Source organism: Babylonia areolata, chromosome 3, assembly GCF_041734735.1.
Source record: "Babylonia areolata isolate BAREFJ2019XMU chromosome 3, ASM4173473v1, whole genome shotgun sequence".
Taxonomy (NCBI): Eukaryota; Metazoa; Mollusca; class Gastropoda; order Neogastropoda; family Buccinidae; genus Babylonia; species Babylonia areolata.
Genome location: NC_134878.1, coordinates 44,450,921 through 44,467,751, shown reverse-complemented (window position 1 = coordinate 44,467,751; position 16,831 = coordinate 44,450,921). Strand labels below are relative to the sequence as shown.

Below are 16,831 nucleotides of genomic sequence, written 5' to 3'. Positions count from 1 at the left end.
AATAAATCAGAATGAATAAGTAAATAAATCTAAAAATGAAATATAAAAAAAAACACAAAAAAAACCCTCACAAGAAAGCAAATAGATAAAAAGAAATAAAATGAAATGTAGAAACGAGAAAAAAAAGAAGACAGTAATGATAAGACAACTAAGAATTACTTGGGAATTTCTAGACCTGCATGTGCAGGTAAGTTGCCCCCACCCCACCTGAAAAGTGTTGGCCATGATGTGGCTGGTGCTGGGCTGTGTGCAGACAAGAAGGAAGGTGGATTCTGATCTTATATTGTATTTGTATTTCTTTTTATCACAACAGATTTCTCTGTGTGAAATTTGGGCTGCTCTCCCCAGGGAGAGCGCGTCGCTATACTACAGCGCCACCCATTTTTTTTATTTTTTCCTGTGTGCAGTTTTATTTGTTTTTCCTGTCGAAGTGGATTTTTCTACAGAATTTTGCCAGGAACAACCCTTTTGTTGCCATGGGTTCTTTTACGTGCGCTAAGTGCATGCTGCACACGGGACCTCGGTTTATCATCTCATCCAAATGACTAGTGTCCAGACCACCACTCAAGGTCTAGTGGAGAGGGAGAAAATAACGGCGGCTGAGCTGTGATTCGAACCAGCGCGCTCAGATTCTCTCGCTTCCTAGGCGGACGCGTTACCTCTAGGCCATCACTCCACATAGAGCCACAGGTGATTCCACAGGTGTGGAAACATTATATTGATCAATCTTGAATGGTTGATTGTTTTGTTGCGACTCGGATGTTCCCTGTGATCCAGGAGATTTGACTGTTAACGTGTGCTGTGATTTATTCACCCTTTTTTTTCTTTCTTTTTTTTTTCTCAAGGCCTGACTAAGCGCGTTGGGTTATGCTGCTGGTCAGGCATCTGCTTGGCAGATGTGGTGTAGCATATATGGATTTGTCCGAACGCAGTGATGCCTCCTTGAGCTACTGAAACTGAAACTGAAACTGTGAGCTGGGATTGGAAACGTCATGTTCTGGGATCTGTGCCTGTTATTCTTTTCTTTTTGGGGGGTTTTTTTTGGTTTTGTTTTGTTGTGTGTATGTGTGTGTTTGTTGTTAGTTTGTTTTTTTTTCTCTTCTTTTCTTTTTTTTTTTTTTTTCTTGCTTGTTCGTCAGTTATTTGTTTGTTAACTTTAAAAAAACACCCTTGTAAAACTGTCACCATATCATACATGTATGTATATATAGGTGTATTGCAATTCTGCTTTATTGGTGTGGAATTTCATGTGAAATTGTAATGGAGACGATGTTGAATAGAAAATATAACCTTCTATGCAAGGGGGGGGGGGGGGGCGGGGGGGGGGGGGGGGGACAAAAAAAGAAAAAAAAGAAGGAAGGTGGCAGAATGGTTAAGACGCTCAGCTGCCAATACAGAGAGTCCGTGAGGCTATGGGTTCAAATCCCCCTCTGACCCTTTCACCCAAGTGTGACTGGAGAATCAAACTGAGCGTCTAGTCTTTCAGATGAGACGATAAACCGAGGTCCCGCGCGCAGCACACACTTGGCGCACTGAAAAAAGAACCCATGGCAACGAGAGTGTTGTCCTCTGGCAAAATTCTGTAAAAAGAAATCCACTCTGATAGGTACACAAATATACAAGCATGTACTCATGGCCTGACAAGTGCGTTGGGTTACGCTGCTGTCACGTATCTGCCGAGCAGATGTGGTGTAGCGTATATGGATTTGTCCGAATGCAGTGACGCCCCCTGAAGAAATTGAAGTGGAGTGATGGCCTAGAGGTAACGCATAATCTGAGCGCATTGGTTCGAATCACACCAGCAGTCGCCAGTATTTTCTCCCCCTCCACTAGACCTTGAGTGGTGGTCTGGACGCTAGTCATTTGGATGAGACGATAAACCGAGTTCCCATGTGCAGCATGCATTTAGCACACGTTAAAGAACCCAAGGCAACAAAAGGGTTGTCCCTGGCAAAATTATGTTGAAAAATCCACTTGGGTAGGGAAAAAAAATTTGCAGGCAGGAAAAAGATACAAAAAAAAAAACAGGTAGCACTGTCAGTGTAGCGACGCGCTGTCCCTGGGGAGAGCAGCCCAAATTTCACACAGAGAAATCTGTTGTGACAAAAAGAGTAATGCAAACCGAAACTGAAACTGTGTGCAGACAAAGGGTGATGCAGCAGTACATAGGAGGGGTCAACTTCAGGGAGAAGCTGGGCAGCTGCATGACCCCCTGTGGCACCTTTATCTTCGCCGGCAGCGAGGACAACTTTGTGTATGCCTGGAACACCGACACAGGTAGGAATACTTTGTGTATGCCTGGAACACACCGACACAGGTAGGGATACTTAGTGTACACCTGGAACACCGACACTGGTAGTGATGCTTAATGTATGCCTGGAACACCGACACAGGTAGGGATACTTAGTGTACACCTGGAACACCGACACTGGTAGGGATGCTTAGTGTATGCCTGGAACACCGACACAGGTAGGGATACTTTGTGTATGCCTGGAACACCGACACAGGTAGGGATGCTTTGTGTATGCCTGGAACACCGACACAGGTAGGGATGCTTTGTGTATGCCTGGAACACACTGACACTGGTAGGGATGCTTTGTGTATGCCTGGAACACCGACACAGGTAGGGATGCTGTGTGTATGCCTGGAACACACCGACACAGGTAGGGATACTTTGTGTATGCCTGGAACACACAGACACAGGTTGGGATGCTTAATGTATGCCTGGAACACCGACACAGCTAGGGATAATTTGTGTATGCCTGGAACACCGACACAGGTAGGGATGCTTTGTGTGTGCCTGGAACACCGACACTGGTAGGGATACTTTGTGTATGCCTGGAACACACCGACACAGGTTGGGATGCTTAATGTATTGCTGGAACACCGACACTGGTAGGGATACTTTGTGTATGCCTGGAACACCGACACAGCTAGGGATAATTTGTGTATGCCTGGAACACCGACACAGGAAGGGATGCTTTGTGTATGCCTGGAACACCGACACTGGTAGGGATGCTTAATATATGTCTGGAACACCGACACAGGTAGGGATGCTTAATGTATGCCTGGAACACCAACACTGGTAGGGATGCTTAGTGTATGCCTGGAACATGGACACAGGTAGGAATACTGTGTTAATGCCTGGAACACTGATACAGGAAAGGACACTTTGTGTATGTCTGGAACACTGACACAGGTAGGAATACTGTGTTAATGCCTGGAACACTGATACAGGAAAGGACACTTTGTGTATGTTTGGAACACTGACACAGGTAGGGATACTGTGTTAATGCCTGTAACACTGATACAGGAAAGGACACTTTGTATATGTCTGGAGCACTGACACAGGTAGGGACACTGTGTATGTCTGGAACACCGACACAGGTAGGGACACTTTGTGTATGTCTGGAACACCGATACAGATAGGGACACTTTTTGTATGCCTGGAACACCGACACAGGTAGGGACACTTTTTGTATGCCTGGAACACCGACACAGGTAGGGACACTTTTTGTATGCCTGGAACACCCACACAGATAGGGACACTTTGTGTATACCTGGAACACCCACACAGGTAGAGACACTTTGTGTATGCCTGGAACACACCGACACAAGTAGGGACACTTTGTGTATACCTGGAACACACCGACACAGGTAGGGACACTTTGTGTATACCTGGAACACCCACACAGGTAAGGCAGGGGCCAAACTTGCCAAGGTTCAACCATCAGGTATAGTTTGGGTGTGAGAGACACAGGGAGCACGGTCAGGAACAGACTGCCAAGGTATAGTTTGGGTGTGATGGAAACAGGAAGCACAGTGTTGTACATACTGTTTGTGTACAGTACTGGTGATCATGTATGAAAGATACATTTTTTGGGATGATCAGGTTGTGTAACTGTTCATATTTATATGATTTAGAAGGGAAAAAAAACTTTATGAAAAATATGTACAGTTTGTTTTATTTTTTTTAGCAGAATGCAGATTTGTACTTCTCTTACGCTAACACAGGCTGTGTGATCTAATAATGATAAGAAGAAGATATGATCTTATGAGGAGAAGCACAGACAGTAGTATTTTATAAGTCGAAAAAGCGGAATAAAATGAGTGGAAGAAAGTGAAATCAGCCTAAAGTCAGTTTATGTGTAGGTGAGTTTAGGACATTTTTCTGATCTGTAAAACAGTTAAAAAAAAATAAATAAAAAAAAGTGTGATGACTGTTCCAAATGTGGTTAAGAGCAAGGCAGATAATAAACATTGCAGAAGTCTGGTTTTTAGTTAGGATTGTGAAACAGTCGTCCAGATTATGTTCCCCCCTTGTTACCAAGAACCACTCATGGGTGAGAGATCCATCCAACGTCGGGTGTGGGATGAGTGTGTGTGTGGGGGGGGGGGGGTGGGGGGGGGGGGTGCGGGTTAGATGTGGACAATGGATAGGGGAGCATGAGAGAAAAGTGGAACATGGAATCAGGGGAATGGTAAGTGAAAACATGCTTATCTGTATATTTATGCTGATGATATTGATGATGAAAATGCTTGTGTGTATCTTTCGCTTATTTGTTTTAAATTCTCCTTTGTTTTTCTTTGTATGTGTGAATGTATGTACTGAGAAATGTAAAATGTTATAATAAAAAAAAAAGTTTTTGGAATTGGAATTTATTCATTAAGGCCAATATATATATAAATACATACATATATTTAGCAAGGAAGAAAATAGGAAATATAAACCTGGATATAAACGTGAAAACATAAGTGCCGAATTGGATACAACATAAGCAGTTATTATCAATATTACACAGTATAACAGTAATACTACGTCATAGGTCATGAGCTGACAATTTCTCTTCTTTTGAATGCTCGGTATAAGAATACAGCAAGGTTGTTTATTACAAGTTCATTTCTAGCAGCCAGAAGTAATGAAAGTTTAAAGTCACTAGGGTTTTTATAGTACTTGGCTGGTATAAACTGAAATCTAAGATCATCAAGGGCAGGACAACAGAGTACAAAATGAACCTCAGTCTCAGTTGCATTTCTGCATAAGGGGCATTTCATCATACTCACGTTGTATTCTTTGTATCTGAAACTATGTACCGCAATATCAGAAATTCCAAATCGAAATCTTAAAAGAAAAAACAAGAGAGGCAAGGCCTTCAAGACTCACTTGTGACTGAGAGTAAAACACACAAGCTTTTCATGAATTGAGTATAATTTCAAAATGTAATGTTTAAGATGAGAAAGATCATTTTAAAGCAAATTAAGTCCCCTAGCATTAATTACAGAGTAATTTCCCTTTTTTTACTATCTGCACCAAAACGTTTGCAAAATAAATAAAACTTCCATGCTTAGCAAAAGAAGTTCCTGTTTGAACAAAAAATGATAACAATGACTGCTCTTGTTGTTGGGTCAGAATATCAGATCAAAGTGCCAAGTTTAGAGAATACAAAAAATATAAATATAACAGTAAATGCAGTTTGCATATAATTAGGTAATTAGGCTTCATTATTTATTTTTTTGTGCCCATACCAGAGGTGCAATATTGTTTTAAACAAGTTGACTGGAAAGAACTGAATTTTTCCTATTTTTATGCCTAATTTGGTGTCAACTGACAAAGTATTTGCAGAGAAAATGTCAATGTTAAAGTTTACCACGGACACACACACACACACACACACACAACCAAACACCGGGTTAAAACATACACTCACTTTGTTTACACAAGTGAGTCAAAAAAGGTGTTCATTAAAAAAAAAAGAAAAAAAAAGAACCACTCATGGGTTCATGAAGGAAGCCACATTGTGTTTCAGGGGACCAGGTTGCCAGGTACACAGAGTTGAACTACGTGAGACCTGTGACGGATGTGGCCTATCACCCTCGTGATCACATCCTGGCTGTTTGCTCCCTGGGCGAGAACCAGCCCATCTTCGTCTACAAATACGATCCCTTCAGTGAGTCATGGCTGTGCTGTGTTGTGTTACTTTCTTTGTGTCACAACAGAGGGTTCCCCGATATGAAAAACGGGTTGCTCTTTCTAGGGAGAGTGGGTCCACACAGGTGCAGTGCCACCCATGTATATATATATATATATGTGTATATATATATATATATGTGTGTGTATGTGTGTGTGTGTGTGTGTGTCTATACATCTCTCTCTCTCTCTCTCTCTCTCTCTCTCTCTCTATATATATATATATATGTGTGTGTGTGTGTGTGTGTGTAAATAAATATATTTATATGTATTTATATTTTTTACAATTTATTTACTTATTTATTCATTCATTTCTATATATATGTTTTTTTCTGCTGCTTGTGTGTTCGTTTTATTTTGCTAAGTGGATCTTTCTACAGAATTCTGCCAGGTTAACCCTTTTTTTTTTGTCATGGGGTCTTGTGTTAAGCGCATGGTGCACACAGGACCTTGGTTTATCGTCTCATAGAATGACTAGAGTCCACATCACCACTCAAGGTCTGGTTGTGGTTAGAGAAAATACTTACAAGATGGGGAAGGGTTCATTATCACACATTAGATTTACAGTTGTTGGCACATTGATGGTGACTTTTGCTGAGGGGACATGTGGCAGTCTGTGCTCCACGCTGGTTCCACAATGAAATGATTGTTGTCAAGGCAAGGTAAAGCAAGAAGTTTATTTCATGTTCCCCCCTGGGGGGCATGGACACATTACACACATGCATCTTTTACACACAATAGGGTAAGTTGTGTCCAGCCTATGTTGAATCAGACCAGGTTCCACCATTGAAACATTACCCATTTGCCTCTTTCACACACAGTAGGATAAGTGGTGTCCAGCAACCTGTGAAAGGGAGGGTTTTCAGGATGGATGGTATGATGCTGAGAATTAAGGCAACACAAGCACAAAAGTCTGAAATTGTACCGTTAGTGGAACTCTTTGACTTTCGCTTTCTTCATGTGCGGATGTAGTAATGCTGATAGTAACAATAATAATAATGATAATGATAGTAATAGTGATAATCAAAGAGAGACCGAGACAAATCAGAGTGCTTGTACACCAGTCATTCACACACATGCATAGCTCCTGATTCATGGCGCTGAAAGATTAAAGTTTACAAAACACATGTCATTAGAAAGCTAGAGAAATGGCAGACCAGGAAGACGGAGGGAATGGGGATGGGGGAGCCATTTTGGATGCATGTCCAGTGCAGTCTGGTTCACTGCCTCTCCCAGTGTTGTTTGTCAGTGATCAACTTTTCGTTACTTTCAACACTGCAAGAGACTAGTGTGATATGTTAGATTTGATTTGATTTGATACGGATACTTATATAGCACCTATCCTCGGTGGGAGACCAAGCTCTAAGCGCTTTTCACACACGGGGTCATTTACACAACAAGCTGCCTACCATGCTAGAGCCGACTGACGGCTGCCACTGGGCGCTCATCATTCGTTTCCGGTGTCGTTCAATCAGATTTCAGGCACGCACAGATGCACACAGACAAGACATGTAACATTTTTCACATGTATGACCATTTTGTTTATTTACCACCCCCAAAAACAGAGTATGGCTGCCCACATGGCAGCAGGGCAAAAACCCGTCACACACGTAAAAGCCCACTTGTGTACAAACAAGCGAAAGTGGGAGTTGCTGCCCACGAACAAAGAAGATGTTATGCTGGGTTATGTTCTCAGTTGTTTCCGCAACCAACTGAAACTTCTGACAGGTAAGGTGTAATGTGAGTGACGATCGTTTTCCAGCCAGCGGCGTTAGACAGCAAGGAGATGAAGGTAGATGAGTTGGTGTGACGTACGTGTCGGTGTTGTGGTGAACAGTGTGCACATGGCTTCACAGTTTGGGGGGTGAGGGGGAGTGGGAGCAGTGGTGGGGGTACGCTCAGATGTCTTTGTCTAACTTTGTTTTTGTTTTTTTATAGTCAGTATGGAACAAACTGCCCTTCTCAGTCGGTGGTAGTGATGGTTCCTCAGGTCACGTTCCCTCAAAAACACATCTGTTCCATTCTGCATACCATCACATCGACTAATGTGCTACTTTTATTTTCTGCTGGTTGTGTGTGTGTGTGTGTGTGTGCGTGTGTGTGTTTGTGTGTGTGTGTGTGTGTGTTTGCATGTCTGTGTGTGTGTGTGTGTGTGTGTGTGTGCATGTGTGTTTGCATGTCTGTGAGTGCTCACATTTCTTCATGTATGGTATGTCATCCTTAACGCCTTGTTTGTGTGTGTGTGTTTATGTATAACTTTTATTGTGAGTGCCCCCAAGCTGTGTGGGAGGTGTGAGCATCAGTTGGCATTGTTATTTTTACTGTTGTTATTGTTATTATGGTTATTATTATTATCATTTCAACTTTTTAATTATGATTATTGAAACCGCAGTTCAGTGAGCATATGTGTTTTTATAATGTTACTTTGTAAGTCGATTGCTGTATGTGTGTATTGCACATAGTGTTTGGTTTCTATCCATTCTTCAGTCATAAGCTTTGATGTGGAGGAAGTCAAAATAAACTTTATATTTTGTAATGTTCATGCTCATGTGTTGATTGGACACAAAGACGGTTGTTGTTTTTTTGTTTTTTGCTTTGTGTCCACATTTTCACTGTGTGCTTTGAGGTGGAGGGGTTTGAATGGGCTGTCTTTATAACTAGTGTCAGGGATCTGGGGGTGTTGCTTACCAAAGAGGGAAAGGGGTCAGTGAACATGCAGTTTGTTGGCTGTGGTGTGTGCTAAAACATGCTTGGCTGTGTACTGTGACACGTCTTTGGGAACTTCAGGCTAACAATGAATGGAATCATATTGGATGCCAGAGTTTGCAGCAAGTTTTCCTGTCCCTCATAGATGCAGTTAATTAACTCTTTCTACCCTCAAGGCCTGACTAAGCGCGTTGGGTTACGCTGCTGGTCAGGCATCTGCTTGGCAGATGTGGTGTAGCGTATATGGTTTGTCCGAGCGCAGTGACGCCTCCTTGAGCAACTGAAACTGAAACTATACTAAGGTATGCTACAGCGTACCTTGTGTGCACAATGCTTTGTTACTGTGGTATGCTATAGCGTACCGTGAGTTTAAAAATTCATAGTGCAGAGGTTAACGGTTTTGTGCGAAACTAAACGGCATAGCTCTGTTCTACAGTCACCCAAAAGTGCACCTGTACTTTTATTCTGGCTGAAAATGCCTATGTTTGAGTACAATACATGTGAACGTACAGTCACCCTTCTCGCTCGCTCACTCGACAAGATAGTGTCTCCATCAACTTCAGCAAGTACTGTGACTCAAAGTCAAATGCAGATTGATTCTGTAGTGGATATTCACTGTGCATACGCATTTGCCCATTCAATTGCCACAATTAGGAAGTGTCTATGGTTACAAAAGACCACATTTGTAAAATTTCTGTTGTACGAGAAAAACTCACCCCCTTTCTGTCAGTTGTGAAAAACAGATTTTTTTTCAAAATATGATAAATAAGTCAATAATTACCGGTAAGTGAGTGCTTTGAAACTTTGCCGAATGTTAGTCCATTCTATTCTTTATATTATTACAAAATTTCACAGTTGTATGTAATTGCATTCTTTTTTTTAGAAATTTTTCTTGTAACATAAACAAACGGCCAGTACAGAGAGTATAATGAAGGAAGCCTCCAGGCAGTATGGAATGAGTTAACGGATTGATTTATTATTTTGTTTTGAGCTGAGTCTGAAACTATATCGGTGGTTTTTTTTTGGGGGGGGAGGATAGGGGGGTTTCATGGTTACTATCCAGTTCTGTGAACACTCATATTAATTATTATATGTTTTTGAATTGAGAAGTCCCCAGAATGTCATTTTACAGAAAGTTCTCAAGTTATTGGGAGCACCTTAATATGAAATCTATGTGTGTCAGTCTGTGTTTTCTCACCGCGTATGTATGAGTGTACTTGTGTATGTATGTATGTGCGTATCTTTATCAGTATGTATTTGTGCAGGCATGCAGACATTAAGTGTGAACATGTATACATAAGCAGATATTTTTGTCTGAGTAAGTATATGTATACTCTTAAAAAATGAGTAAGAATCTTGCATTTTTTGTACATGTACTTGTGCATAATCATTCTTCATCTTGTATTCAGTTCAGAAAAGAAAAAAAAAAAAGTTGGTATTTTAACAGAGGACTTGAAGTCTTGTGACGGAAGTGGATGGCATCGTAAGAGTGGGCGTTAAATCTTGTGACGAAAGTGGATGGCATCGTAACAGTGGGCGTTAAATCTTGTGACGACAGTGGATTGCACTGTAACAGTGGGCGTTAAATCTTGTGACGACAGTGGATTGCATTGTAACAGTGGGCGTTAAATCTTGTGACGACAGTGGATTGCATTGTAACAGTGGGCGTTAAATCTTGTGACGAAAGTGGATTGCATTGTAAGAGTGGGCGTTAAATCTTGTGACGAAAGTGGATTGCATTGTAACAGTGGGCGTTAAATCTTGTGACGAAAGTGGATTGCATTGTAACAGTGGGCGTTAAATCTTGTGATGACAGTGGATTGCATCGTAAGAGTGGGCGTTAATCTTGTGGCGGAAGTGGACCGCATTGTAAAACAGTGGGTATTTGGCCATGTGACTACAGTGAATTTCTTCAAATCTTACGATGAAAATGGACTTTGTTGCAACAGCGGCACAGGTGGACGCTGGTCTGGCATCGCCCCGCGCTCCTGATGAGGAGACAGACATCGAGGCGCTGGCTGGAACGAGCACTAGGTAAGGGAAAATGTTGCAGGGATGTGGGACTGACTTGTCAGTATGTCTGTCTACAGATCATTTGATGTCTTTTTCTCCTCACTCCCCATGACAGTCAGTATGTCTGTCTACAGATCATCAAATGTTTTTTCCTCCTCACTCCCCATGGCAGTATGTCTGTCTACAGATCATCAAATGTTTTTTCCCTTACTCCCCATGACAGTCAGTATGTCTGTCTACAGATCATCAAATGTTTTTTCCCTTACTCCCCATGACAGTCAGTATGTCTGTCTACAGATCATCAAATGTTTTTTCCCTCACTCCCCATGACAGTCAGTATGTCTGTCTACAGATCATCAAATGTTTTTTCCCTTACTCCCCATGACAGTCAGTATGTCTGTCTACAGATCATCAAATGTTTTTTCCCTTACTCCCCATGGCAGTCAGTATGTCTGTCTACAGATCATCAAATGTTTTTTCCCTCACTCCCCATGACAGTCAGTATGTCTGTCTACAGATCATCAAATGTTTTTTCCCTTACTCCCCATGACAGTCAGTATGTCTGTCTACAGATCATCAAATGTTTTTTCCCTTACTCCCCATGGCAGTCAGTATGTCTGTCTACAGATCATCAAATGTTTTTTCCCTCACTCCCCATGGCAGTCAGTATGTCTGTCTACAGATCATCAAATGTTTTTTCCCTCACTCCCCATGGCAGTCAGTATGTCTGTCTACAGATCATCAAATGTTTTTTCCCTCACTCCCCATGGCAGTCAGTATGTCTGTCTACAGATCATCAAATGTTTTTTCCCTCACTCCCCATGGCAGTCAGTATGTCTGTCTACAGATCATCAAATGTTTTTTCCCTCACTCCCCATGGCAGTCAGTATGTCTGTCTACAGATCATTTGATGTTTTTTTCCCTCACTCCCCATGACAGTCAGTATGTCTGTCTACAGATCATCAAATGTTTTTTCCCTCACTCCCCATGGCAGTCAGTATGTCTGTCTACAGATCATCAAATGTTTTTTCCCTCACTCCCCATGGCAGTCAGTATGTCTGTCTACAGATCATTTGATGTTTTTTTCCCTCACTCCCCATGACAGTCAGTATGTCTGTCTACAGATCATCAAATGTTTTTTCTCCTCACTCCCCATGGCAGTCAGTATGCCTGTCTACAGATCATCAAATGGTTTTTTCTCGTCACTCCCCATGGCTGTCAGTATGTCTGTCTACAGATCATCAAATGTTTTTTCTCGTCACTCCCCATGGCAGTCAGTATGTCTGTCTACAGATCATCAAGTGTTTTTTCCCTCACTCCCTATGTATGTCTGTCTACAGATCATCAAATGTTTTTTTCTCCTCACTCCCCATGGATGTCAGTATGTCTGTCTATGGATCATCAAATGTTGTTTTTTCCCTCTCTCCCCACACATCACTTTTTGACGGAGTTTGATTGGCTCTCCCTTTTGGAGTTGTAACTAGCGAGGATGTGCTCCTTGGTTACATTTACTGTTGAAATCATGACATGTTTAGATGTTCCCCCATAGATTTGCTCCACTGGAGCCGTGGGTTATGTACTACTTTACATATATATATATATATATATATATATATACATATGTATTCCAGTGGAATGATGGTCTGTATGGATGTGTTACTCTGTCTGTCTGTCTGTTTGTCGGTCTGTCTGCCTGTCTCTGTCTCTCTCTGTATATATATCTCTATATATATATACTGCATCTGTGTTTGTGTATGATTTTCGATTTATGTTCGCACCTTGTTACATACTATCCCCCCCCACCCCCCCCAATATTCCTTGTGACCTTGGTACACTTGGTAATAAAGACATATTCTATTCTATTCTATTATATTCTGTATAGATATGTTTCGATACAAAAAGAGAGACAGACAGGCAGAGACAGAGATTATGCACTCTGATGAAGTTGTCCCCAATGTGTCTGCATGGACAGGTGGTTATTTTGAAAGGCATGTCAGCGCCTTCTATCTCCAAATGTTGGTCAGCAGTGTGCTGGTCGATCAATGCTTTGTGCACCGTACATCAGTTGCTATGGTCAGTTTGTAGTGAGCAGTACACTCGGCAGCACATGTACACATATGTGTGTGCTTGCTTATGTGTGTAACTGTGCCTGTGTCTGTATGTGCGTGTGTAAAAGGAGGAGAGATGTTTGTATTGTATTGTCTTGTGTTGCGTTGTATTACGCTTTTGTCATAACATGTGTGAACTTTGGGCTGCTCTTCCTTGTTGGCGGGTTTTTTTTTGCAATTTTTATTTGTTTACCCTTCGAAGTGGAGTTTTAGTGGTGGTCTGGATGCTAGTCATTCAGATGAGACGATAAACGGAGGTCCTGTGTACAGCATGCACTTAGCACATGTAAAGGAACCCATGGCAACAAAAGGGTTGTCCCTGGCAAAATTATGTAGAAAAATCCACTTCGATAGGAAAAACAAATAAAAAACCCCAAAACAACTGCAGGCAGGAGAAAGTACCAAAAAAAAAAGGGTGGTGCTCTAAGTGAAGTGACACGTTTTCTCTGGGAAGAGCAGCCTGAATTTCACATAGAGAAATCTGTTGTGACAAAAAAAGAGTAATACAACACAGCACAAAACAACACAGCACAGCACCAGACAATACAATACAATAAAATACAACACAACACAATACAAGACAACACACACAACACAATATAATGCAATACAATACAATACAATACAATCATACATAGGCCAGCACCACTCTGACGTTTCTCACGCTGTCTGTGTGTCTGTGCGGAGCAGTCCCATGAAGGAGGAGGAGCTGCAGCTGGCGCGCTCCAAGGTCCTGTCCAAGGAGGAGTTCCAGGCCCAGGAGAAGCAGCGCTACAGCCGCATCATGAAGAAACTGGACGCCGCCACCGTACGTAGTGGTGGGGGTTTGATGGGTTTGGGAAGGAGGATTAGAAGACTAAACAGACACAGCCACCGTACATAGTGGTGGGGGTTTGATGGGTTTGGGAAGGAGGATTAGAAGACTAAACAGACACAGCCACCGTACATAGTGGTAGGGGGTGGGTTTGGCAGGGCAGGATTACAAGACTAAACAGAAGAAACTGGACGCAGCCACTCTATGTAGGGGGGAGTGAGGGGGGGGCCTGGGGGGAGGGTGGGGGGGCGTTTTGGGATGTGTGGAGAGGGGGTGGGGGATTTAGAAGAACAAACAGAAGAAGAAACTGGATGCTGACACCGGATGTAGGGGGGTGCGCGGGGGGGGGGGGCAGCATTTTGGCCATTGTTTGGAACTAGATCATGATAAAGGCTTTGAAGGTTTGGTTTGGTTTTGTTTTTTAAGAGCCAGTTTAAATTTTTATTTGCTGTTGTTTGGAACTGAGTCAAACTGAAGGCTTTGAAATTTTTTTTTTTTTTTTTATAGCGAAGTTTCAATTTTTATTTGCAGTTGCTCCCATTTAAGCGAGAATTAAATGCAAAGTTGTGTGTCTGCTATTCTGCGTTCCACTCCACAGGGCCTACCTGTCTTTCTGACTGTATCAGCGCTTACGCTCCTTCAAGAAATCTCCGTTCTTCCTCTGACTGTTACCTTCTGAAACTTCCTTGTGTCAATACAAGTACCTATGGTGAATGTTCTTTCCTCTGTGCTGCTCCTCATATCTGGAACAGCCTTCCTCATCATATCTGTGCATCTGATTCTATCTCTGCCTTTCACTCTTCACTAAAAACTCATCTTTCTTAAAACCTATCAATATGCATCTCAGCTTCCTTCTTCTCCAACACCATCCTTGTCAGCTCACTTTGGATGTATGATGAATGAGAGAGGGAGAGTGGGGGAGGGGGGTGTGCAGGGGAGAGAGGGGTTTTGAGAAAGAGTGGTCATGAATGATTAATATAACTTGTAACTTTTTCTTTCATGTGAAGCACCTTGAGCTCTTGGAGAGAAAAGGCACTGTACGAATGTACATTATCATTATTATTGATTGGAATAGAGTCAGGCTGGAGGATTGGGGAGACGCATGTTTTGATTTCAGCTACAAATGAGCCAGATGCCAGGCATGGTGACCATGGATACGACCCGCAGAATGGACACCATTGGTCGGCAAGGGGTCACGGCCTCGTGGAGCAATACAGACACTGGAAGCTACATTGCTACACCACGATCCACGGTATGCTGTTGGGGGCTAGGGGTTAAGAAAGTATGTCAGTCCTGATTATATTGTTCCTGTCTTCACTTTGCGCATATGTATGCAGTGGATGCAAAAGAAAGGTAGAAACAAAAGCAAAACATTACAGCTGAAAGGCATCACATCTTAAGTGGAGCTGTAACCTCTGTTTGTCTAGTACTGTTGTTTCAGGAAAGCATTTTCTTCTGCTTTTGTGGAAATCCAAATATTCACAGTTGCAAAATGTCCTAGAAAATCATGACAGCATAATGTGTAGACCTGTTTTTTTTTTGTTCTTGTGTATACACAGAAAGAAGATCAAATGCACTTTGAAAGTAATGTTATCTGTATCAGTACATGTAAGCTGGGTTATGGAAACACAAACATTCCTTGAAAATGAAGTACAGTTGCTCAAATGATGAAATGAAAAAGGTCATGCATAGAAAAGTGTGCTTGTATGTATCTTGATCAAATATCAATTTTTACTTGTAAGGACCAACCAAAAACCAAAACCCTGGTTACATTATAAATTTTCAGGCAGGTTAGATTCAGACATATCAATGTCTTTGACAGCTTGAATAATCTGCTGTAGTGTTTTGACAAGTGCAGTGTATCACCTCAACAACAGTTTTTTTTCTAGGATTTTACTGTATTGTATTTGTATTTGTATTTCTCTTTTTTTGTCACAACAGATTTCTCTGTGAAATTCAGGCTGCTCTCCCCAGGGAGAGCGCATCGCTACACAGAGAGCACCTCTCTCTATTTTTTCCTGCATGCAGTTTTGTTTGATTTTCCTGTCGAAGTGGATTTTTCGACAGAATTTTGCCAGGGACAACCCTTTAGTTGCCGTGGGTTCTTTACGGGCGCTAAGTGCGTGCTGAACATGGGACCTTGGTATATCTTCTCATCCGAATGACTAGCGTCCAGACCACCACTCAAGGTCTAGAGGAGAGGGAAAAAATATGGGCAACTGAGCCGTGATTCGAACCAGTGTGCTCAGATTATCTCACTTCCTATGCGGACGCGTTACCTCTAGGTCATCACTCCACACAAAGCCATTACTCCACGGTCCACCCATCACTTACCCTTTTGTGACAACAGATTTCTCTGTGTAAAATTTGGCCTGTTCTCTCTATGGAGAGTATGTCACATTGCTGTGCCACCCTTTTTTTTTTTTCTTTTTTCTGCCTGCAAGGGCTGGGGCGATCCTTTTTTGTTGCAGTGGGTGCTTTTACATGCATTAATTTGATTAAGTGCATTCATTTCATCCGAATGACTAGCATCCAGACCACCACACAAGGTCGAGTGAAGAGGGAGAAAATGTACTGCGAACGTGGGATTTGATCCAGTGCGCTCAAGATTCTGGGACTTCCAAGGCGGCTGTGTTACCACAAGGCCACCACTCCTCTAATGTTCTAATGTTTGCCAAGTAGACTGTTCGGCTGTAGTGTTCTGACAAGTGCAGTGCATATCCTAGCAACAGTGTCTTTTCCGGGATGCTATTTATTGCAGTGTTTTCTTTTAACTCTTTCACCACCATAAGTGACTAAAGTTTACTGGACAGTGCACCACCGCAGGTGACTTTTGTTGACATCGAGGGGTCATACTGATAAAACCAATTTTTCACCTTGTAACAAAGCTTGACAGCTGCAGACAGTTTCCTGCCAGTAACACAATGACTAACCTTTTCCCCCTGACCAAGTTTGAAGTGAACACGTCCATTGTGTTGTTTTGACACGAACCGAAGCCTGTGACTGAGAGCATCGTTTCTAAGATATTAGGCGCAACCAGCCGCCATGGCGAAGTGGTTAGCGTCGCAGACTGACGGCTGGGAGGACACGGGTTTGAATCCCAGCGGAGGTGGGTTTTTCGGCTTGTGGCTGGCTCATACCCAGAGTTGAGTGTGCTGTGGGCTTAAATGGGGAGACTGGGACCACACAGTCGAGTGTCATCCACTTCAAGGATGCATCTTT

At 42.3% G+C, this 16,831-nt stretch overlaps 1 protein-coding gene across 1 annotated transcript in view; it reads left to right on the top strand.

Annotated features, from left to right (window-relative positions):
* The window catches only part of LOC143280009 (jouberin-like), a 60,956-nt gene that overhangs the window by 31,285 nt on the left and 12,840 nt on the right, over positions 1-16,831 (top strand). Inside the window, exons 22-26 of the mRNA XM_076584450.1 lie at positions 2,144-2,277; positions 5,808-5,948; positions 10,624-10,708; positions 13,486-13,603; positions 14,727-14,861. Of these exons, the coding sequence (XP_076440565.1) occupies positions 2,144-2,277; positions 5,808-5,948; positions 10,624-10,708; positions 13,486-13,603; positions 14,727-14,861 (613 nt within the window). The remainder of the gene's footprint in view (positions 1-2,143; positions 2,278-5,807; positions 5,949-10,623; positions 10,709-13,485; positions 13,604-14,726; positions 14,862-16,831) is intronic.